Genomic DNA, 23,099 nt, shown 5'->3' on the forward strand with positions numbered 1-23,099 from the left:
GAGAGGATAAACAACATGACAGAGAGCACATACGGAAAATAACGTGCTATAATACTCAATTTGGAAAACAGGCGCAGCACAGTTGAGATTAAAGCAATCAGCATTATGACAAGTGACTATTAAGCAGGTCTAATACTTATACCAATTTTAGTTTAACACACTCTGGTCAGATCTGCCGTTATCTCAACCTTTCGTGCCCCACGTTGGGCGCCAAAAAGACTGTCGTGGTTTAACCCGGCTGGCAGCTAAACACCACGCAGCCGTTCGCTCACCCTCCCCCCTCCCTCTCTGGGACGGGGGAGAGAAATGGAAAGTGAAGCCCGTGAGTTGAGATAAAGACAGTTTAATAAGACAGGAAAATAATAATAATAATAATAATAATGATGATACAATGGTGATAATACGAAAGTAATAATAGTATGTACAAACAAGTGATGCACAATGCAATTGCTCACCACCCGCTGACCGATGCCCAGCCTAACCCCGAGCAGTCCGGCCCCCTCCCCCCGGCTAGCCACCCCTATATATTGTTTAGCATGACGTCAGATGGTATGGAATACCCCTTTGGCTAGTTTGGGTCACCTGTCCTGGGTTTGTCCCCTCCCAGCTCTTACTGCACCCCCCAGCCTGCCCGTTGGCAGGACAGAGCAAAGGCTGAGATGTCCTTGGCTTAGTATAAGCACTGCTCTGCAACAATTAAAGCATCGGGGTGTTATCAGCACTCTTCTCATTCTAAGCCAAAACACAGCATTCCACCAGCTACTAGGAAGAAAATTAATTCTGTGCTAACTGAAACCAGGACACCCAGGAAATGAACATGAATCATCTTGGGGTGTAAGGTGGCTGAATGGATCGAGCTCAAAAAAACTGAAGCTGTGCAAGGAGTGCAAGCCTTTTAAAAAAACACTAAAAATGATTTAATGTCATTTCAGGATAGGTTTGCATGTGAGCAGGTAAGAAATTTTAAAAATAAATTCAGAAAATAAAAAAAGGCAATTTAGTTTTTCAGAGGATGGGTCTGAGGGCTGGGTGAACTAGGTTCAATTCTCTGAAGCAGAACTGCATTGAGTACACCTTCTTGGAGGAAATACCCTAAAAATAAACTCAGTCAAGAGATGGATAGCTGTGGTGCTAGAAAAAAGCCATGAAAGTGAAAAGAAGGCCTCTTGTCAGGTGTATTTTCTTGGGTGTAAGGCCTCCATAAAGATGCTTTACATTATCGATCTCTGGAGACTGAGGTAGTGCAGAATGGTTTCAGCGTGATCAATGGGGTGGGTGTAAGTATTCAGAGTACTGACCTCAAGGGCATCATCTACAGTTTGGAAGCAGGCAGCAAGAAGTAGTGATAAGCAGGAGGAACGATTGCAATCCAGCAATCCTAATCACTGCTTAGGGAAATAACCGTACTCTCCAGCTACACCCGGAGCAATCAGCCAGCCTACGGGCTGTCAGAGATCTGTAAATCCACCGGGATTCTTTTTCTCTCATGAAGTGAAGAAACAACAGCACGTGCTACCATAGATGGAGAGACAAAAGATGAGGATTTGCAGTTGGTACCTTCAGCTAAGTAATTCCGGTTTTGCTTCAGTGAGAAATGGGATTCTCTGCTTTGTTTAGCACCTTCTGATTGGGTTTACATGGGGCAGTTCTCTTGCCATCCCTGACCTATTCTGGGGATGAACTCCTACTGTTTTTCAACCGTTCCCCCAGACCACACACTCTTTAATTTGTGATATACAGGGGGAAAAAAAGTTCTCACTAATCATCCTTTAACATGACCAATGAAATGATCAATGTTTCTTGCTTATCTATTAAAGACTTATCTCCGTTCCTCCAGATAAAGCAAAAGTCCTCACCCAACCTAAAGGAAGGAAACCTACAGAAGATAAAATCTTGACTGGCATCAGAAATAGCATCTCGATTTCTTGAGGTATGTGTGGAAAATCCTACAGCAAGAACCCGAGCTGTTTGTGAGACTGGCATTTATGAGAGGCAATGATTCATTTCATTGCATCTGAACTTCCTGATCTAGCCTGACCCGAGCTGAGGATGGCACACCTCTGTGCCTGCACAGCCTCCCACGTCCATTAGTAAACTAGTTTGAAATGTAATGGGAAGGAGGTACAGAGCCAAGGAAATCTTTAACTTGATTATGCTCATCAGTAGCCGTAATCTATTCACACAGAAGCATCCCAAGTGCTGGTGATGTGCTATTTTTAAGGCTCTCCTTCCTTGTGCTATTGAAAGCTGTCAGTCATTTATCGTCTGTAATAAATCCCACAGGTAGTGAGGGACATTTATTTTTTAATAACTTGCAACAGTTTTCTTGATGTGGGGTAGTTAGTTAGCCATACCTGGAGCTTCTCAGTGTGTCCTTCAGTTTAGTAGCTTTTGGCCCTAAAATTGCCTCAGGTTTTTCCTTCCAGCAGACTTCAGTGTTATCCACGTGATGTGTTTCCAGGGCTAGCTGGCACACTTTGTGACCTGGCTACCACCTGTGGCTGGTCAGCAAGTCACAGAGGCAGGCAACCATCTACACCGAGCCTGGTGGGCTGCGAGCTCTCATGGAGAACCTCTTGGGGAAGCTTCACCTGGACTTGGTCTGCTGTTTTCGGCATGTCCTGCAGTCTGGGCTTGTGTCCAGATGTCCCGTGGTTGGAGTTCTCCCCCATGTCCACAGCTGGGAACTCGTCTCAGCTCTGCCAGTGCCCGATGGGGTGCTGGAGCCACATGAGCAAGCGGCTGGTGCTGGAGGAGGGATGCTGACACAGGCAAGTGGGTTTTATTTGTAAAAGGGACCTGGAAGGTGCCCAGTGCTGGCCTGGGAAAAAAAAAAAAAAAAAAGCCACATTTAGACAGGAGAAGGAAGCTGAGTCCTTGGACTTGTTCAGCCCCTTTTTATTGCTGGAGACGCTGCTGGTAGCCTCCTTTGCTGGCAGATCTGTCTGCAGTGCTTGAGCTCAAAGTGTACCTTGGCAGGAGCCCAAGCACACAGGGGTCACGTCCAGACCTGGCACCTCAGCGTGCCTGCAGACAGCCCAGGGGCCTCCTCGGTCCTTCTGCCTCCACAGTGGGCCACGAGCTTTCTCCCAGTGGCCTGTGTATGTTTGAAGGCATTCTAAAACAGCAACCCCTCAGAAAAGTTTGTCTGCAGCAGGAGGGTTTGAGCATGAAGGAAGTGAAGAGAGACTGGGCTGTGGCTGAAGTGGTGGTCTCAAAGCTGCAGCAGGCTTACATGGGTGACAGGGACAGTTTCAAGGGCACTTCTGGAGCTGGGGAGCATACCGGGGTGGGAGTATTGGATGCCCAAGGATGGACCTGTTTAGGACAACAGACACTTCAATAAAAGCCAGCTCCAACAACCACTAAAACCAGTCCCAAAGGTGCAGAAACATCTTCCCTGTGTTGTCAAATCTAGGCTGGTTTCCCACTCACTTCCCAGAGGAGGCAGCCTTGTGGGGAACAATTTTCCAGTATCACAAACCAAGCTACAGCCCCAGTGTTATTTCCTTCCAGTGACAAGCCGGCATGTGAGCCGATAAAAATCCCTGGGCTCACATCCTTCCCAGAAACACCAGTGAAAACCCAAGCAGCTATTCACCCAAAGCACCAATTTTATAGTGCCGTGTGTGTGTCTATAATCTATTTACCAGCATTCCTCCTTCAGTATGTGCCTGTTAATAAGATTAGTAATTAAAAAGCTTGATAGGAATTGGCAAGCGTGCCTCCACCTTTCCCTCCCCTCGGAGCCGGGTTGGCGTGGAGGCCGCGGGGCTGGCAGAGCACCTGCAGGAGGACGGCAGGACGGCGCTGCTGCAGTCTCTGCCCGCCAGCAGGAAATGGAGAAAGCCCGGCCGCTATGGGACAACCCCGTGCAGTTTGTTTTCGCCTGCATTTCTTACGCCGTGGGGCTGGGAAATGTGTGGAGGTTTCCCTATTTATGCCAGATGTACGGAGGAGGTAAGGGCGGTTTATGGTTCTTGCTTTCTGCTTGTAGGAGAAGCTTGTAGGTAAGCTGAAACTCCAAGTGTGTGTTGTCCGTGTTGGTCCCACCAGGATCCAGGGCAGAGCAGGAGGTCAGGTTGATCTGTCTGTGTGTTTCATGAGGAAAGTTCTTTGTACCATGCAGGCAGGAGACATAAAATACCTGGCTCTACCTATAAATCTGTGTTTTAGTTTGCATAAGACCTGCCAGCTGCTCCTAGACAGCGGCACTCGTTTCCTAGAAGTACAGTGAAGCAATGTGAAGGCTGTGTCTTTTAAAGGGGATGGAGGTAGAGATGTAGGTCTGTGTGATATTAATTTATTACTTTCTTGCCCCATTGAGCCGTGTGAAGGCATCAGAAGCTAGTTCAGTTCTTCGCAAGTTCACAGGTGGGTACTTGAATGTAGTGGAAAGGGGGAGCTGCTTTCACTGATTAGATTTATGGATCCGCTGTAGCATTTCAAGGTGCTGTCATTAATGTGTTGTCTTTTATACCAAGCCTTGCTTTAGGAGGTGATAACTTGGCTGCAAGTCTATCTTGAAACTGGCTAAAACTCCTTAATCAGTAGGAGTTCCTCTGCTAAAACCTCACAGGAAATTTTTAAAGTAGGAAATAAACTGGTATGGGCTAAGTAATAATAATAAAACACCTTTCAAAACTGGAGAAAGACAATGTCTATGTCATATGGCAGCCACAGATGTTCTTCCTTAGAAAACAAGAGTCAGTTAATTAGGTTAATTGAAAAACAACACTCTTCTAGTGTATAACTATCACTGGTTAACTACCATTTTCTGAAGAATCCTCTCTGTATGAACTTTATAGTCTTTTGCTGTCTTTATAAGACATCCCAGTTTTATACAACTTTTCTCATGCGGCATCCATTGTCATAGCATTGGACCCATCTCACTTGTGCATTAAGTGACTGCCTAATTTACTTCTGGTCTGTTTCTGACTTTTCTTCCTTTCAGGAAAGATATACACCAACACATTTAAGTGCTTTTTGCTTGTTTGGTGCAGTGAACATTGGCTTGTAGCTTGCTTTTAAATGCGTAGGTGGTAGGATTTTGTTCATGCTGGTCGTTGAAAAGCCAGCTCGGTGCTGGGACCACAGACCTGCCCCGCAGGATTGGGTCAGGAAAAAAAAAAAAAAAAAAAGATAATGCCATGGGCAAAATTACAGTAGAAGCTACATGCTGCTGTGTCTGAAGCTTTCTTAGACATTTCAGAGAGCAGAAGTGATGGAAAGGTTGTGATTCTGGGTATCCTTTTCTAAGCAGATAGTAATTAAACTGCATGTGATGAGTGCACCAACAGCCTCTCTTGGCAGACATCCTGAAGGACAGCAAAACTCTCTTCAGAATCAATAGCATAGTAGATGGTGAAAACTCTCTGAAATGTAACCAAAACTGGAACAATTGATTAATCAAAGAAAAAGAAGAACTAAAACCAAATATTTTCTGAAAAACATGTTTTTGTAAGTGTAGTTTCTCCTGTAGTTTTGTCCCCCAGCTACATTTCCCAGTGGAGTGGCAGCTCTCCTTATTGTGAGTCTAAAACTCCTGACAGCAGGCTTTGCTTTTCCTAATTATTTGTCACTGCCCTCTTGGAAATTACTCAGAGGCTTTCCAGGGGTCTGCAAAACCCATGCAGACAAAACATTGTTCCAAGAACTTGAGAGCTGGCTATGCCAGGCACTGGGGGGATGCCAGCAACTGCTTATTTGGCATCTTCCTTGCGGGGAAGCAGGAGCCAGCCCCTGTATTGCCCAGCAGAGCAATAGAGCTCTTATCACGCATGATACTAAGACAAGATATCCGCAGGCTTTACGACCTCCAAAGGCTGATGCCGATCCCACACCAGGATGTTGCAAAACCCCCTCGGTCACCTCCCTTGCAGTTTGGGAAGTTATCTAACAGGCTAACAAAGGGCTTGTTAATAAAGACAGAGCTGGGAGGTAGGAAATTAATTCCCAGAATAAACCGGATTATTGCGCCGTGTTTATTTCCAGTTCTTTGCCTCGGCCACCGCCAGAGCCCATTCCTCTGTGCCACTGCGCCGAGCCCATTGCGAAGAATGTTAATGCCACAGATTAAATCCTAAATAAGAGATATTTACGTAAATATTTTTGGCTTGTTGTAAAAAGGGAACCAGGAAAGGCTTCATGAAAAAAAAATCTGGGCTTTGACTCAGTCAGCAGCTCTTTTTTGAAGTCGAAGGGAAGGATTTTTTTTACTTCTCAGCAGAAATTCAAGCTGAGGTGCATCCTGCCTCTTCATCCTCTCTCCCTCACCTCCTGCCAGGCTTCAATAAGTTACTTAAAACTCCCCATTCCGCATGGATGTTCCTGTTGCTTTTCTGTCCACTGCAGAGCACAGCACATGAAGTCCATCTCTCCCTTGCCCTCTTTCTCTCATTACCTTTCAAAAGGCCGGGCTGGCGCTTCGTTACCCGTTAACAACTCCAACCTGTACATTGCTCCAGCTGCTGGTGACATACAATTTAACAACAGAAGTCCCAGCCATGCCAAATGCCCATGGAAAATTCCCAGTCCCAGACAGGACACCGCTTGAAGACCCCTGAAATATCCCTCAGGGCTGTGCCAGTACGGGAGCCCTCCAGCCAGCCACCACCACCAAGGGCAATTTGGCCATTCCGTGGGCAATATGGTGTTTGCAGGCTGCTGGTTTGCTGGACACTGTCTGTTTTCCCTTGCAGGTGGCTTTTTGATCCCGTATTTCATCATGCTGATCGTGGAGGGGATGCCGCTGCTCTACCTGGAGCTGGCAGTGGGGCAGCGCATGCGCCAGGGGAGCATTGGTGCCTGGAAAATAATAAGCCCCTACCTCTGCGGGGTTGGTACGTTCTCTGTTTCTATCTCGTTTATTTTTATGTCAGTACGTGGGGAGCATGGGTGACTTTGTGTGGAGAGCTTTCTCTCTCAGAGAAGGAAGCAGGCAGGCGGTGGGGCTCCACCATGCTGTGCAAAGCGGCTGCCCAGGCACACAGTGCCAGAGAGGTGTTTTCCCTCTCCCTTGCCAGGCACTGGGACCAGACCCTGCTCGTGCATGGACGCCTGAGCCCCACTGGCTTGGGGCAGGCTGCCAAAATGGTGGCCTGAAGGGCAGGGCTGAACCCAGCCCCAGGCCACCCCTGTGGGGTGCTGGCCTCACTCACTGAGTAGCGGGACAGGGCCTTGGCTTCTCTGTCACGGCCTCCTCTTCACCAGCACCTGGTCTTCACGGCTTTAATAGGTCACTAAAACACCCTGATGGCTCAAATTAACTTGCTTACATGCACCTTTTGTTGTAGCAATAAATTGAATGTTCACCCGCCAGGGTGCCTAGAGGGTAAAGCTCAGTCCAGGCCAGCCCTGTCAGGAGGAGGATTTGCCATCATGCCAGGGCTGGTTTCTGGGCTTTGCTGCTGACCCTGTGCTCCCTCCCACCCACAGGCGTTGCCAGCGTGGTCGTCTCCTTCTTCCTCTCCATGTACTACAACGTGATCAACGCCTGGGCCTTCTGGTACCTCTTCCACTCCTTCCAGGTGTGTGGGCGCCCAGCAGAGTGCCTCAGCCCCATGGAGGGACCCGGGGGGGTTGTGTTGGTGCTAGACATTTTACAGAGCCATCATCAACCTGGGGGAGGGCACAAGCTCCAGAAACCCTCCTGGGTCTTTTCTGGGGGAAAAAACGTGAGGCAGCTGTGTGCCCAGGGGCTTTGCAGCATCTTCTCCTCACCACAAAATGTGGGTCGAGGCCAGTCCCGCTATGCATTGCTTGCATGTGGCTCAGCAGCCGCTGTGGGCTGCTGCCTGGGGTGGGCTGGGTCTGTCCAAAGGCAGGGGAGAGGATCAGGCCTAGGGGAGAGGGTCGTCCCCTGGTGGAGAGGGTTGAGGCTAAACTCTAAGGGAGATGATTGTCCTGAAGGGATAGGGTTGGCTCCAGGACAGGGTGTCAGTCCTTGGAGAAAGGGTTGAACCTAGGAGATATGGTTGGCTCTAGTGGAGATGGACAGAGAGGGTCGTCCCCAGAGGAAAGGGGCAGTCCTTGGAGAGTGAGATGTCCCCAGGAGGCACTACCAAGGGAGACAGTCAGCACAGGGCAATGTGGTGCAACATGGGGACAAGCCAGCCCCGGGGGAGAGCCTCCTTCACCTCCATTTCCCCCACCATCCTCCCTCCCTCCCTCACAGGACCCACTGCCATGGGCCACCTGCCCCCTGAACAGCAACCGCACGGGGTACGAGGAGGAGTGTGAGAAGACGTCGTCCACCCAGTACTTCTGGTACCGGCAGACCCTGAACATCTCCCCCTCGCTGGAGACCAGCGGGGCCGTGCAGTGGGAGCAGGCGCTGTGCCTGATGCTGGCCTGGCTGGTGGTCTACCTCTGCATCCTCCGCGGCACTGAGTCCACCGGCAAGGTGAGAAACAGGTGCAGATCCTGGTGACGCTGATCTTGTCAGGAGAAACCAATTCCTCGGGTTTTGTGAGAGGAATAAAAGGACTACTAGGTAGTTTTGATTTCTTTTTATCCGCAACAGAAGTTATGAGGAGGGGGGGAAAGAAATGTCCCGGCTGAGCCTTCACTAAGAACAGAGCTGAGGGCTGTAATCCACAAATCGCATTAGGCAAACACAGAAACCCAAGAGACTGCAAACTAAGTCACCTTTTAAACCTGCTGCAGCTGGGTTTGTGGGCAAAGAAAAAATAAAATAGCCAAAGTGCACTGAAAGTGCATAGCAATAACAATTGTTATTCCACCTTGATTTGACATTTTATGAAATCTGCTGTCCTTCCTCTTAAAGCAGATGTTGACCTTTGACTTGTCAAAGAGCTGCAAACCAATGTTATTCCACTAAATGCAGCAGAACTGAGTTTGTAAAAGCTGCAAATATTTATTTTTTTTTCCAGTCAGTGAGAAGACTCTCGGGACAGTAGCATGGGTCTTCATTAATAATAAATACCTATTTCCCTAAGACCTAATTCTTAAGTTAGATTTGTCTGAAAATATTTGTTTAAAGGTTAGTACAAGATAACAAATACAATAATGATAATGCTTTATGTACATTAAGTGAGAAAGAGCTAATGTGTTACAGGCAGTCTTGTGTGCTCTTTAGACCAGTGTGTGTCCCCTCCTTCCTGCAGGTCGTCTATGTCACGGCCTCCTTGCCGTACTGCGTTCTCATCATATACCTCATCAGGGGATTAACACTTCACGGTGCTGTCAACGGGCTTATTTACATGTTTACACCAAAGGTATGGAAAAATTGCACTGAGTTTTCAACAAAATGTTATTAGTGACTGAATGTGTAGGTTTTCTAGAGGTGGCAATGCTTCTTCTCTTCCTGTTAAATTTTTGTGGCAGTAGCTTGGCTCAGACGGCTGAAAACCCCCAGCTGTGAGCTGCTGAAGTTCTGCCACATTCCCATGGGCTTCTTGCTTTCACCTGCAGTGCAGGACGTGCCCTCTAGCATATCTTGCAGTATGTTACTTCAAACTGAGCACTGACCCTGCCAAAAAAATGCCCCTGAGCTAAAATGGGTGTGCAAAGGGACCCAACCCGTCTCCCTTCACCCCTGGGTGTGGGGGAACCTCATTGCCATCACTTTCCCTGTCCTTTTTCCTGCAGGCTAGGAGGGGCAGTACTGGGCACTGTGTGTACAGCTTCACAGCCCTGTCCTCCCTCTCTGGTTTTGCAGCTGGAGCAGCTGTCGAACCCCAAAGCCTGGATCAGTGCCGCCACGCAGATCTTCTTCTCGCTGGGCCTGGGCTTCGGCAGCCTCATCGCCTTTGCCAGCTACAACGAGCCGAGCAACAACTGCGAGCGCCACGCCATCATCGTCTCCCTCATCAACAGCGCCACGTCCATATTTGCCAGCATTGTGACCTTCTCCATCTACGGCTTCAAGGCGACGTTTAACTACGAAAGCTGCATAAACAGGTGAGGGCCGTGTATTTGGCTTGCTTGCTACTGCAAGCAATTCTTGGGGAAGTAAAAAGGGAGGTAAATAAATAACAGCATGCAGAGCTGGCCAGAGACCAGGCTTGATAGTGCTCTAATAAAGGTAATAGTGCTATTTAAAGCGATGAAGGAGGAGATGAAAGGTCAGAGCTGGATTGCCTTTTGACACCTGGGTGCTGGCTCAGGGCACAGGCTGGCTGAAGAGAGCGGGTTTCCCTGGGCAGGTCACAGCAGTGCCTTCCCATGTGCCCTGCTCCGGGGGCTGCAGGATGATGGAGGTGGTGGTTAGCAAAACGCAGCAATGCTCTGACACCCCCTTCAAGGCCAATCCCTGTGCCAGGGGCTCAGTGTCCTTGCTGGGGATGTTCTGGAGGCGCTCAGCACCCTGCAGGGTCGTGCCCCCTGGCACAGGGCCTGCAGCAGTTACACTTTTACTCATGTTTTTAGAGCTTTGCATCTATCTGCTGATGGGAGAGGAAGCTGCTCGTCCCCGCTCTTTGCCAAAAGGCTTGTTAGGCTGGGGGTGCGTGTGGAAGTGGGACCGGAGGGCAAAGGGGAAGGGACACCAGCCAGCGTTGGCCTGTGCCCAGAATACCGGGTGCCCTGGCTGATGGCAATGGGGACAAGGGAATAAAACCAGCACAAGTGCTATGCCTCAGCCTCTGGGGTGGTCTGAACCCCTGGGTGAGGCTGGGCTTTCCCTGGGCAGCGCTTGCCCACCCGCTGCTTTCAGCACTGCCATCCTGCTCCCCTTTCCATCACTTGGCCCTGCTGGCTCCATCCAGCCGACAGAAACTAAATCCCCATCGTCCGCCCCAGGGTGATCCTGCTGCTGCTGAATGCGTTCGACCTGGAGGAAGGCTCCTTGACAGCAGACAACCTCAGCGAGATGAAAGACTACCTGATGGCCGCCCACCCACAGGAATACGCCCAGTTACTGCCGCAGCTTAAAAACTGCAGCTTGGAAGCGGAGTTAGACACGGTAAGGGGCTGCTTTGCGCTGGTGCCTGGGCTCCCGTCCCCCTTAACGTGGCACATCCTGCACCCCTGCGTCCCGAAAAGGGACTGAAAGTGGCAGGAATTGAAACTGGAAGAGGAATTTTAATGCTCCCCATGTAAATGTTTCCTTCCTATAAGCCCACAGGTGATGGAGCTGACACCCCCAGCTCATTCAGTCTCGTTTTCTCACTGTCAGGCTGTCCAGGGAACAGGCTTGGCGTTTATCGTCTACTCTGAAGCCATCAAAAACATGGAGGTGTCTCAGCTGTACTCTGTGCTCTACTTCGTCATGCTCCTGATGCTGGGCATCGGCAGCATGCTGGGAAACACCGCCGCCATCCTCACGCCCCTGACCGACAGCAAGCTCATCGCCAGCCGCTTCCCCAAGGAGGTCATCTCGGGTAGGTGCCCACCCCACAGCAGCACAGGTCACGCAGGAGAGGGCGTGTGTGCAAAAGCTTTGGGGTCCTGCACCCTTTGAGGGTCCCGCTGTTCTTGAGGGGAGTAGGGAACAGCGAGTACGCTGCCAGAAGGAAATACTTGCACGCCCCAAAGTACTGCATGCTTTCCCTCGCAGTTTGATTCCCAGGTGTGCTCTGCTCTCTCCACGCAGGCGTCGTGTGTTTCATTAACTGCATCATCGGCCTGATATTCACCATGGAGGCTGGCAACTACTGGTTCGACATCTTCAACGACTACGCAGCCACCCTCTCGCTGCTGCTCATCGTGCTGGTAGAAACCATCGCTGTGTGTTACATCTACGGGCTGAGAAGGTAAAAAAAAAAAAAAAAAAAAGGTGGCCACAAACGGCCACCTGCACCGCTGTTACCTCTGATTGCTCTCCCGGTCAAGCATGCTCTCCCGGTCAAGCATGCTCTCCCCTTCCTCTATGTGCACATCTAATTCTGTAGGTGTTTCTGAAGTAACCCAGATCAAGGTGCTTTTTTTTCTTTTTTTCTTAAAAACACAGGTTTGAGAAAGATCTTCACACGATGATTGGCCGCAAGCTCAACTGGTATTGGAAGGTGATGTGGGCCTTTGCTAGTCCTTTGCTAATTATAAGCCTATTTATATTTTACCTCACCGACTACATCCTCACGGGAACGCTTCAGTACCAAGCATGGGATGCCACGCAGGTAAAATAGTTGTTTTTTTTAATTATGTTTTCTTAATTCTTCAAGGACACAGCCTTCCCTCCTAAAGTGTCCTCTGAAAGCAGCTCGAATCAATGCCATTCCTTAGTTTCGCAGCAAGGTAGAACATGAAAAACTTGACCTAGTGTCAGCAATGCCATGGTTCTATAAAATGGACTGATTTCCCTCTAAAACTCCTATAAATTGACCCCTTCAACCAGTAACACTGTATTTGCGTTGACTGAAAACCAAAATACCATTCTAAGATACAGACATTAAACAGAAAAAAAATACCTTCAAATTGTAGTATTTCAGTCAAAATTAATGGTTATTTTAACAAAACTGAGCTGCTGTTGGAATAAATGAATAGCTTTCACAAAGCAGTCCCCTGCTGAAAGTTACCACATCCATTTTTCTTCCTGGCCAAAACACATTTGTAAGAATGCTTAACTGTGTTTATCACAAAGGAATTACTCCTGGGTAAGTAATTGCTGGCTCCAACTGTTTTGTAGAAACAAATTAAGTACCTTGTTCTCACGTCACCACTGATCTGGGAGCCCGTGGAGGGCCAGGCCTGGTGACCAGGTGTCAGCACGAGCCCAGGGGTTCCAGGAGCGGGATGAAAAGCCCTGGCAGGGGTCAGCGCGGAGCCATCTCATTAGGAGAAGCAAATTGAGCCAAAATTTGCTCTTTACCAAAGCTTGCAGAAGTTTTTCCCCTACTATTTTTCTCTTGCATAACAGCTACAGCAGCTCCGTTCTTGTGATCAATTTTAAGCTGGTAAAATTGGGCAAAGAAAAGGGCTGAGGACACGGGTGAGCTCTGTAGCCCACGCAGCGCGTGGCGCAGCTTCGTTCGAGGGCAGGCTGACTTCGGGACACCAAAGCACAGCCCCAAGGCTGCTTCTCTCTCTTGCAGGGGCAGCTGGTGACAAAAGACTACCCTGGGTACGCCCTGGCGATGATAGGGCTGCTGGTGGCATCGTCCACCATGTGCATTCCCCTGGGGGCACTCGTCACTTTCGTTCGGAAGAGGCTGAAGAGGGAAAGAGTCTCAACCGTTGCATGAACGCCAGCGGCTGGATTTGGGAAGACCTCACCCGCGCCAGGGCGCTTCTGGAAGACAGCAGCAACCCTTATCTGTAGCAGCTACTTAGAGATTTGAGAATTTTGGGTGCTATATTTACCGAAAAGCGCTCCCGGGAGGTCCCACAATGGTTCAGAAAAGCTCTTCTCTACCAGGATGAAGCTTTAACGCGGCCTCTGAAAGAGGGGGAAAAGCAGAACAGCAGCGCACAAGATGCGAGCCAGCAGGAACTAACCAGCAGCCCGACCCATTGCGTACCTTAGGCAATTCCTTTCCTCTCTGCTCTAGCACTGCCTATCTGGAAACAGGAGCAAGCAGCCGAGCACGCTCCTGGACCAACGTACTGGCAAATATCCTTACCAGTCCACACAGCAGGTGAAACTGTTTGTTGAAGTTTTCTAACGAGAATAATCCCTTTCCTGCAAGGGAGAAGACAGCATAATGGTGTAACTGCAGCCAACGCGGCGTCTTTCGTATCTGTGGCCAGCAAAGCAGTTTATAAATAAGCTGCAGAAGTTCTCATCTCCAGAAGTAACCTTCCAGGATGCAATTCTGCCCTGTGCTGTACTTGGAATTTGCTAGGGATGCACGATAGGTACACTAAAAATCCCTGTGATAAAGCTCCTTTACGAGCCTCACCCAAGCAGAAGTATGCCCTGTAATTAGCTCTGACAAAGTTCACATCCAAGTATACTTTAATTTTGATCGTGAGAAGCAGCAATGCAGCAGCTCCACAGAACTGTTCCATCTGCCTATGTGAACGTTTTATAAAGGAAGTACCATGTTTAAAATTTAAGCTTCATGTTGTAGAAAACAGTAAAAAGTTTATCTATGAACTTCTAAAGAGGTCACTGAAGAGCAACATAAGGAAAACACTCGCAGGAAACAGGTTGTCAATATAAAGTCTTAATTACATAACCATTAGGAGATGGCAAGAGCCTTATAAAAGAGGGATTCATTTCAAACATTTCCAAAGAACACCAACACAAGCATTTTTCTACGGGACAAAGAGCAAGAGGTAATGTTACAGCCTTCAAGGGTGGATAAAATCTTGAAAATCATAACCAACACCACCAGGACACGCTTAACGTGCAACAGCCTCTACCAGTACGCGCCTCCCCCCCCCAGGCTTAGCTAACACAGGGAAGACAACTTTTTCACTTTTCAGTTTATTAAAAACAGATACCATAAACAAGACCTGTACAAAAAAAAATCCAAAATTGCCCACAATTTGGTAACAGTTGTGTGGTGAGAAGTTATCGTCTCGGGCCCCCTCTTCCTCTTCCACGGCCCCGGCCTCTCCCACGTCCTCGGCCACGGCCTCTTCCAGCGACTTAGCAAATAAAACAGAAAGGATAAACCAAGTGAGACCTGGCAGTGCTTTAACGTAGATTAAAACATTCTGTAGATTTTCTTCTCCCTCAGCTCACATTGTGCTTTACTAAGTATGTTGCAAAAGGGAAATGCACGGTTTAACACACTGAGATCTCCAAGCTCTCTCTCTCAGGTGTTATGTGAAGTGGCAGCATTTTTTTAAGGATCCCACCACCAAACAGCTCCTACTGCTCTCAGTGGTGCCTGTGCCAATTTCAGACGTGATTCTCGGGCTGATTGCTTCCTCCTACTTTTAAATCCTACTATTTCATTGTACGGTAAGGGGAAGATACAATTACAGAGTAATTCAGGCTGAAGGAACTGCTGGAGGTCATATGGTCCACACGGTAACATCGCTTTACCCCCTTTCCCTGACTCCAAAATACTCTGAGGCATCAGCAGACTCAAACCCACTGCACACCAACACCCACAGATCTCTCAGCAGCATCCAGCCTTCCACCACCGATGTAGTTTGCCAAGGAGAGGCCAGGTGGTAACAAGTTCTGCAGCCCAAGGGCATTTCCAGACCAAGGCAAAGCGCACTGCAGCACAGCCATGCTCTGAGACAGCTTCAGCACAGTGAGGGCACAGAGAGTACTGAGCGCAGGCACACGGCCCCGTCACAGCTCCTTCTGTTTCTTCAGGGTTACAAAGACACAGCCATGTTCTGGTTCACCTCACATTGTGGGGTTCAGAAAGAAGGTAATCCGCCTGCACTGCACTTTCTCCATGTGGTCAGACTATTTTTAGTGGACATGAGACGAACAGAACTGCTTCAGGAGCCTTGTCCTTATTCCCTAATAAAGCCGGCAGCCACAACACTGGCGCTTTGTGACAAACACCTAAGGCTGCCTTATGCCATTTCAATAAGGTAAACAGATTAATTATGACCTAGTTTTAGAACGTACCATGGATCAAAGACTGCAGATCCAAATACTTAAACATGAATTACAGGGGAAATAGTAAGACATTATCTTAGAGCACAATTAACTTTCATTTTAACTTCTTTTTAAAACATACAGATTAACCATTGCTCAAATTTTTACTGCCTGAAGACTTACAAATTTTGTGGAGTTTACTGGATATTAATTTTTAAGTGTGGAATGAAATTGAAGTATTCCCTCTACTATTAGGCTTCCAAGGAACAGGGCTTTTTTTCTACAGAAAGCAGCTCATCAGAGTACAGCTTTGACTCCCTCCCAGTTCAGAAGTCTCTCCAATTCAGTTCTCCAGGAGTTTATTTCTATCCACTACCAAGCAGGATTTCAGTTCTGCCCTGTTCATGAGGATGTTCTGCACTTTCTTATTAGGCTACATTTGAAGTATACAAACTGGGGAAGCAGAAAAGACAGTCTGAAAAGAGGAATTGTAAATCACTTTGCTGTCACCTCTGAGAATGTGACAGGTTAAGACTTACTCAAGCTTAAAAACATTTGCATTTTTAAAACAGAAGCTTGAGAAGTCATAAAAATAATTTCACATGAAAGAAAACTCTACAGAGGCCAAGAAGGTAGGCAAGGCAGAGCGAGGAAGGTCAGTATCAAACCCTTGAATGAATGTGAGAGAACAAGCTGCCCAATGCAGACACTAATCGTATTCAGATTCAGAGATCCCAAAGGCAGAACAAACAGACTGGGAAACCACAAACTAACCTGCTTCTCTCTTCTTGGACTTGACTTTTGGCTCAACATCCACTAGCAAAGTATCCAGCGGCAAACTGTCTGGCAGAATGAAGTAGCGGATGTTGTTCCCTCGAATACTCAGCGTCTCCAGCTGTACGGGTTCTCTGTTCTTCAGCGTCATTTTGACTGCTTTGAGATGAGTATTCATGCTGACATCCACCCCTGGAACAACACAAGCCCCATTTTCACAGATGGAAGCACGTAAGAACACCCAAAAAGGGACCATCTGACGTACACACGTGCTTCAAGTTTTATCCTGTTCATTAAAACACACTTCTGGCTCTATACCATTCATTAATTAAGCTTCTAACTGCAAGAAACTACATCTTTTTTCTCCCTTAAATCATGCTCAATAATGTATCAGCTGCTGCCCACAACACCTCAATGAAAAATTGTTGTTGGAAGAACCATTTGCTCCTAGCTGAACAGTATTGCCAGAGGTCTTCATCTAGATCCTAGACAGTCACAGCAATTCTGTGAACAATTTAAACAATTCCTTTGAGCGACAAATAAACTGCTGTTTTTACAGAAGTCTAGCATTAGCCTTTTTGCTCCTTCAAAAATGAAGCAAAACAAACCATTGAGCAGGGGGGAAAAATGATAATTTCCTCTTGCTATAAGCCTAAGAAAAAGCCCAACTATCAGGCACTTATTTTCTGATAAAATACATCTAATTCTAGTGTGGTATCTTCTATAAAATAGAAAAATAAGAGCCAATCCAAATAGGAGTAATTTTTGAGATAAAAAATAGACAAAAGATGGAAATTCTAATTTACAAACATTAATTTTTGTTAACTCGGTGACCCATCTGAGCAAGATTTTAGTGTTCAAACTTCTGTACAGACAACCAACCCTTCATGGTCAAAACACTGTCTTGTTTCACAAATACGGACAAGCAAACTGTAAGACGTTTTACCGAGGCAAATAATGTGAGCAAGCAGCAGGCCAGAACCGGGAGAACTGCCGTCCTATTCTCATTTTCCTATCCTCTCCCCCATTTCTACATTTTGTGTGGTTCTGGCTCCTGTATTTCACCCCTCCTGTCCCCTTCTGTCAGCGTGAGCGTTACCCAAACCGCTCCTTCAGCAGGGCTGCTCCGGCAGCGGAAGGAGGAAGAGGAAATGGCGCGAACCCGGGAGCTGTTACCGGGGTTTGTGCATCAACGTAAAGGGAAGCCTGTCCCTTTAGAAACAGGGATTGCATTCAGAGGTTTTTACAGATCCTTAGCAGAGCACGAGAGAGACTTTGCTCAATAATCAAGCCCAGAAGCAGCGAGGTCAGAAGGAGACATGCAGGCCGTGTGCCTCCTACCTAGCTGGGTTCATGGAGCACGCTGCACTCTGATACCGGGCGGTGCATTCAGGTGCTAATCAGCGCTGATGCATCTGGCTGCAAAATAATGCCAATTTTTTAACTTTGCCAAATCTCAGCAGATTGCTACAGGCCAAAAAAGCACCTAAACAATCCCCTGGCTTACAACTTTGCCAAGTTTGAACTGCTTTTTGTTCTTCTTTTAGTTGGAGTAGAAAGAGCCTCCAAAAGCAAATTCAAGTGGGTGAAGGAAAGGAGATCAAGCACGGTCATTAGCTTAACCACAACGGTTTGCTTTAAGAAATGCAACAGCCCCACCTACATACCTGAGTGTCTTTAAGTAATTCTAACATGATATTGTTCGGGGAACACTCAGTCTCTGATGCTACTCAAGCAAACAACAGTCCATGCGTTTTTCCACACACATGAGAATGAAATAATCACCTACACAGGCTCCCCCAGCAGCCTTCAGTTCAGTGATACAAAGGAGCACCTTCATTTTAGGGATCAGCACAGACACTAAACGCTTCCCCAGACATTAATACTCACAAAATTATTGTGTGTGACAGACCTTGGGCAACAGCAGGATGCCATGTTCTTGACACCAGGATTCCTCTTTGCCCTTAATCCCTATGCTCACATCTTCCCAAGCTACATGTCTTCAGAACAGTTTCACAAAACCAATGCAAGGATATGCAAAGATGCAGATCCATGCAAGTTCACCACAAGCAGAGCAAAAACAGGCTTGAAGGAAGTAACTCACTTTTAGATTAATACTGCTTATACGTGAAGTTTAACCAAGTTAAGGCTGCATCAACATTTAACGCTTGCTGCTTCTATGTACTACTATTTTAAGGAAAAAAATCCCTCTGCTGGTGACTTGGGTGTAGTGTTTTTATGTGACAAGCAAAGTCAGAAGTACTGAAGCATCTTATAAACGTTTAGGCTGTATCCACCATCAGTTTTATAAGGCAGCAAACCTACCTTACCGATATAACCATGCTGCTAAAGCTCTAAGCGAGTATTACAGCAGCTTTGCCCACAAAATGGCTGGGAACGGGGAGATCTTCCTTCACCCCCGATCCTACTCCTAAACAAAGCTCCGTTTACGAGCTCCGCGCCCTACCCGTGATGGTTCCGTGCACCTGCGTCCCGTTCTTCAGCTCGATGGTGACGGTCTCGTGGCTCAGCTTCATTAGGAACCTGCCAATTAGGAAGGCGCCGTTAATTCCCCAACCGTCACCGCCTGACGCGGGGCCGCTCCCGCCAAGCGCCACACGGGCGCCATGGCGGTTGGCGGCCGTTATGGCGGCCGTTGGTGATGGCGGGCGGGCGGGCGGCCATCCGCCGCCATCCGCTCACCTGACGAGCTTCATGGCGGCCGGAGCCCGGCGCCGCGGCCGGGGGGCTTCGTGCGGGTGGCGGGGAGCGGCGGGGTGGCTGCGGGGGGCTCCTGCCACAGGGCAGCAAGCGGCCGCCGCCCACAGCGCCAAGCGGCGGAAGCGGCGCGGCGGAAAGGGCCGGGCCCGGCCCGGCCCCGCGACTGCGCCCTCGGCTGCCGGCAGGGCCGAAATTTAAGTCCTCGAACAGCGAAATTCGCCTCAAAAAGACCCAAAATAGAGCCCCAGCTGCCGGCCTCCCACTGAGAAATAGTCCCCAAGGAACAAGGGGGAGGCGCGGCTGCCCCAAAGCACACACGGCACCAGACAGCAGCTAGAAAATTTGGGCATTTATTGTCCTTCACGAGCACACCGTTTGTGACTCTAGAATACAGACTGTGCAAAGCACTGAAATACAGATGCCTTCCGGCTTCAAAAGCCTACATTAGGCTGTGACTTACGATCCATTTTTAGTCTGTCTTACCATCCATTTAATCACATTTGGTCTTTGCCACAATAAGTTTTTCCACCACAGATGCCAAGGTTCAGTTCTAGTCTGCACAACAACCAAGTTCCAAATGGCACCTGCCCGTGAGCCATAAAAAACATTAAATAGTGAGATTATGATGTTTTGTACCTTGTGTCTGTTACAGAGTTCATGTTCAGAAACGTTAAGTTAGAGGATTTTCCAGTTAACCGCCAACTGGTACTTCCATTACAGCATCTAGAAGCTAACAGATACTTCGCAAGTACTAGTGTTTATGAGCAGGTTATGTTTACACAAAACCCAGAGAGGCCTCCAGAAACATTCAAGATTAAAATGAACAGTTAACAATTGCAAAAATCTGTACATATTTTCAGTCATAACACAGTGAAACACTGGATTATCAGTGTCTTATGTTCTAGCTTCAATGACAACTGTGCTAGTTCTAATATTCTACATATTTCTCCCTTCCCCCCCCATTTAAATTTTATAGTCGCAATCTGAATATACAGCTGTACTTACAGGAAATATTAAACAATGCACAGCGCCTTAAGCAAGTTTCATCTCTGGTTTCAAACAAACCATATAAAATAAGTGACAAAATAGTTTAAAATTGGTCCTTGATTAAGATTACTTTTTTTTTTTTACAGCTTGGAAGCACTAAATTTAAAGACACACATTTATTGTTAACCAACACAAATTACAGTGTAGCTTTTTTTAACTTTTTTTTTTTTTTAGTGTTATATCATCATGCACAAAAAGCAAGCTGCTGCTCCCAAGTGCAACCATGGTGTTAGGCCGACACTTTCTCCTCAGATTCTTACTCCTTTTTTTTTTTTGTAAATTATTTCAACAAACAGAAAGTACAGAAGCAGCTGACTAGCAAAACAATATGAAGTTCACCTTTTACATTGTGACTGCTCTTAAAGTAACGGAATACTTTGGACCTTTAGCATAAAGAAGGTTCAATAAACACCGCAAATGATTTTTACATTCTTTGATTTCATTTACATATTTAGAAAAAAATCTTGACTTCAATGTGCTAACTAATGAATCATCATCTGGAGGCTGTAGTACTGAAACAGTGCAAGACATTTGCAACTTCAGGAGCATCCAATTACACCGTCCTTTCACCCAAACAATGATTAGTAGAATATTGCATCAGTCCCAGATAAAACACAGGACACAAAGCTCATTTTGGAAGAGCATTAGGATTCAATAGATCCTTTAAATTGGTGGGGAAAAGAAACACACACAAATGCACAAAGGACTTGTTAACATGGACTTTATCACAGCAAATGTAATCCAGCTATGAGTCTTGGAATGAGACTTTCTGTTCTTATGACGACTTATTTGTTCAAAGAAGCTCCGTTATTAGTGCTTCAACTCCTAGGTATTTTGAGATATGAACAGCATCAGAGCTCCCTCCTGTCAAGCCAGAACAGAGAACAAAATTCAGCTGAAATTGCACATTTGGACTGTGAGCTAAAGCAGTCCACTTACACCCTACAACATGAAAGCCAGCTTTTTGGTGTCTGGAATCTTTGAATCATCTCAGTAAACCGAGTGGAGCCCCCTCCACAAATGCAATATTCCAAAAACCATTGCAACTAAGGTTGCCGAGTCAGATCTCAGTTGAAAGCTACCACCAAAGGACACTATTTTCTCTCCCCACAAGGCTGCCAAGGAAGAATGTTCATTAGACCACAGTTTGGTGTGGAAAGCAGGTCAGTAGAGACTCCAGGCGTGGCTTGAGGAATCCTCAGTACCAAGCCGCTTTCCACACACACAAATTCAGTCCATCTTCTCTTTCTGGACCAACTTGGGTGCATCTACAAAATCCTTGCCGTTGTAAAGGATGATGGCAAAGGTTCCAAAGCTTGCACTTCCCCAGAAAAGCACATAGGCCAGTGTCTCAGTCCATGTATCACCTGTTAAGAGTCAGACACCGTAGTTTATTATTTCCAACTATCAGAAAGAGTATCTAAATACAAAACCAAGATATTGCAAGCTCTCCACAGATATCAAATGAAGTTAAAGTGCTTCAAAGGAACTAGGGTCTTCTCGTATACCATTCTGCATTTCCTTACCTAGCAGTTGACTTGACAAAGTTGCTTGTTCATAAACTACTGTTCTGTTTGCCACATAGCTGTTAGAATGCTTTGACACTACTACAGAGGTCACAGAGTCAAGAACCCCACTGGCACTAACACTAGAAAGTCCAAGACAAAAGCAGAAAGCAAAGACTTCAATTCCCAGCACAAACATAGGCTAGGGGAACATTGGTCAGGCTGAGTTTATGACTATATCTGGCTTGTCTGAATTGCCTTTGTGCCAAAAGTTAAGAGAGATTCTTCAGGAGATTCATCCAGGCTATAGTACAGCTATACATCTACTCAGGTAAGACTTAATTCAGGGATTCAGGGCCAATTAATTGCCCCCAAGTGACTTCTACAAAAGTTTTAGTACTGTTTTCTATATTACCACAGATTTTTCCACATTAATGGTATTGTGCTGACCCTCAGTCTCCAGAGCCTTGCTCAAAACACCTTTCAATATGACTGAGAAGCACATTTAAACTGAATATTTTCTAAATAACCTTTTGAATGGAAAAAAAAAGTCCCCACAGAAGCAAGCTAATTTGGGGAAATTTAACACAGCAGCAACTTACCAGCCATTAGCAAACAAATAATGCACATGGAGAAAGCAACCACCATAATAATAGGCAACTAGGGAAAGAAAAAAAGAATAATTACATGATATAATAGCACATATATTTCTTATTTTCCTTTAAGCTAGAACGTATTGCAAAGCTATTTACTACCTTTACCATAAAATTGCTTCAACTGCTGATGTCAGGTACTACTGTAAAATTTCGGAGAGTTCCAAAATGTGGTGAAGTGTGCTCACTACTGAGGTTCAGAATTAAAACATATCTATTGGATAAGATTTAAAGTATTCAAAAAAAACCAAAACACTAGCTACCAATTAAACCCCTAATGTCCCCAAACACCATTTTGGTGCATAAAAGGTGAGGAGAACAAAAAAAGCTTTCTTCATGTTACAGTCTATGCTTCTGCATGAAATATAAGAGATCTTCACAAGCTTCTTCTGCAGAAGGAAACAGTCATTGATGGTGATTAGTAGAATTTCTCCCTTTCCAGGGGCTGAAGCACATCTAAAAAAAAGCAAGCAGCATTTTTTTCAATACCTCAAGGACACTCCATTTTCTGTCAAGGAAACAGTCTGGGTTTAGTCCTATATGCAGGTACCATAGGAACAAAACTGTATTATAGGGACACTCCATTACTAAATAGACGATTGCCACTTTGTCTTACTGATGCAAGTGACTAAACAGGCTTCATGTGTTTCTCCGAACATGAGCAAAGTCCCCATACTCACAGCTAAGAACTTCCAATCTTTCTTGACGTGCAGAGGACTAGCAGGTTCTACTTCATCCACTGAGTAATTTCCAAGAAAGAGATCAATAGCGTCCTGGAAGAGAAACAGAGCAAGAGTTAAAACCCACAGCAAGTTTAATACAGATCAGCTACGTTTTCCCACAGTTAAAAGCTTAACTTACTTGTCTAAATCCATCAGAAAAGTTATTTTTGTAGTAACGTACTAAGGAGTTCCAGCCATCCATTATTAAGCCCCACTGAGTCCTCTTTCCAGTTCTGCAAGAAGTTTTGAAAAATATTTGTAA

At 46.6% G+C, this 23,099-nt stretch overlaps 3 protein-coding genes across 3 annotated transcripts in view; 1 reads left to right on the forward strand and 2 right to left on the reverse strand.

Moving 5' to 3' along the window:
• The first annotated feature begins 3,668 nt into the window (after positions 1-3,668).
• SLC6A20 (solute carrier family 6 member 20) lies at positions 3,669-13,145 on the forward strand. The gene is made up of 11 exons (XM_032182615.1): positions 3,669-3,960; positions 6,702-6,842; positions 7,438-7,529; positions 8,177-8,404; positions 9,129-9,239; positions 9,683-9,924; positions 10,765-10,927; positions 11,141-11,345; positions 11,558-11,717; positions 11,915-12,080; positions 12,996-13,145. The coding sequence occupies exons 1-11, from the start codon at positions 3,669-3,671 to the stop codon at positions 13,143-13,145; spliced, it is 1,950 nt and encodes a 649-aa protein (XP_032038506.1).
• Positions 13,146-14,053: 908 nt separating this feature from the next.
• Positions 14,054-19,028, reverse strand: SNRPD1 (small nuclear ribonucleoprotein D1 polypeptide). Its single transcript, XM_032183358.1, has 4 exons — positions 18,893-19,028; positions 18,657-18,733; positions 16,190-16,381; positions 14,054-14,496 (listed from the first exon to the last, which is right to left on the reverse strand). Exons 1-4 carry the CDS (start codon positions 18,904-18,906, stop codon positions 14,420-14,422), a joined length of 360 nt encoding a protein of 119 aa, XP_032039249.1. The 5' UTR covers positions 18,907-19,028; the 3' UTR covers positions 14,054-14,419.
• Positions 19,029-19,244: 216 nt separating this feature from the next.
• SACM1L (SAC1 like phosphatidylinositide phosphatase) overlaps positions 19,245-23,099 on the reverse strand; it is a 29,064-nt gene continuing 25,209 nt past the window's right edge. Inside the window, exons 17-20 of the mRNA XM_032181436.1 lie at positions 22,977-23,070; positions 22,796-22,888; positions 22,065-22,122; positions 19,245-21,324 (exon numbers count right to left, since the gene is read on the reverse strand). Coding sequence (XP_032037327.1) covers positions 21,188-21,324; positions 22,065-22,122; positions 22,796-22,888; positions 22,977-23,070 — 382 coding nt within the window. The 3' untranslated portion in view covers positions 19,245-21,187. The remainder of the gene's footprint in view (positions 21,325-22,064; positions 22,123-22,795; positions 22,889-22,976; positions 23,071-23,099) is intronic.

The sequence above is a fragment of the Aythya fuligula genome, chromosome 2 (genome assembly GCF_009819795.1).
Source record: "Aythya fuligula isolate bAytFul2 chromosome 2, bAytFul2.pri, whole genome shotgun sequence".
In the NCBI taxonomy this organism is placed as follows: Eukaryota; Metazoa; Chordata; class Aves; order Anseriformes; family Anatidae; genus Aythya; species Aythya fuligula.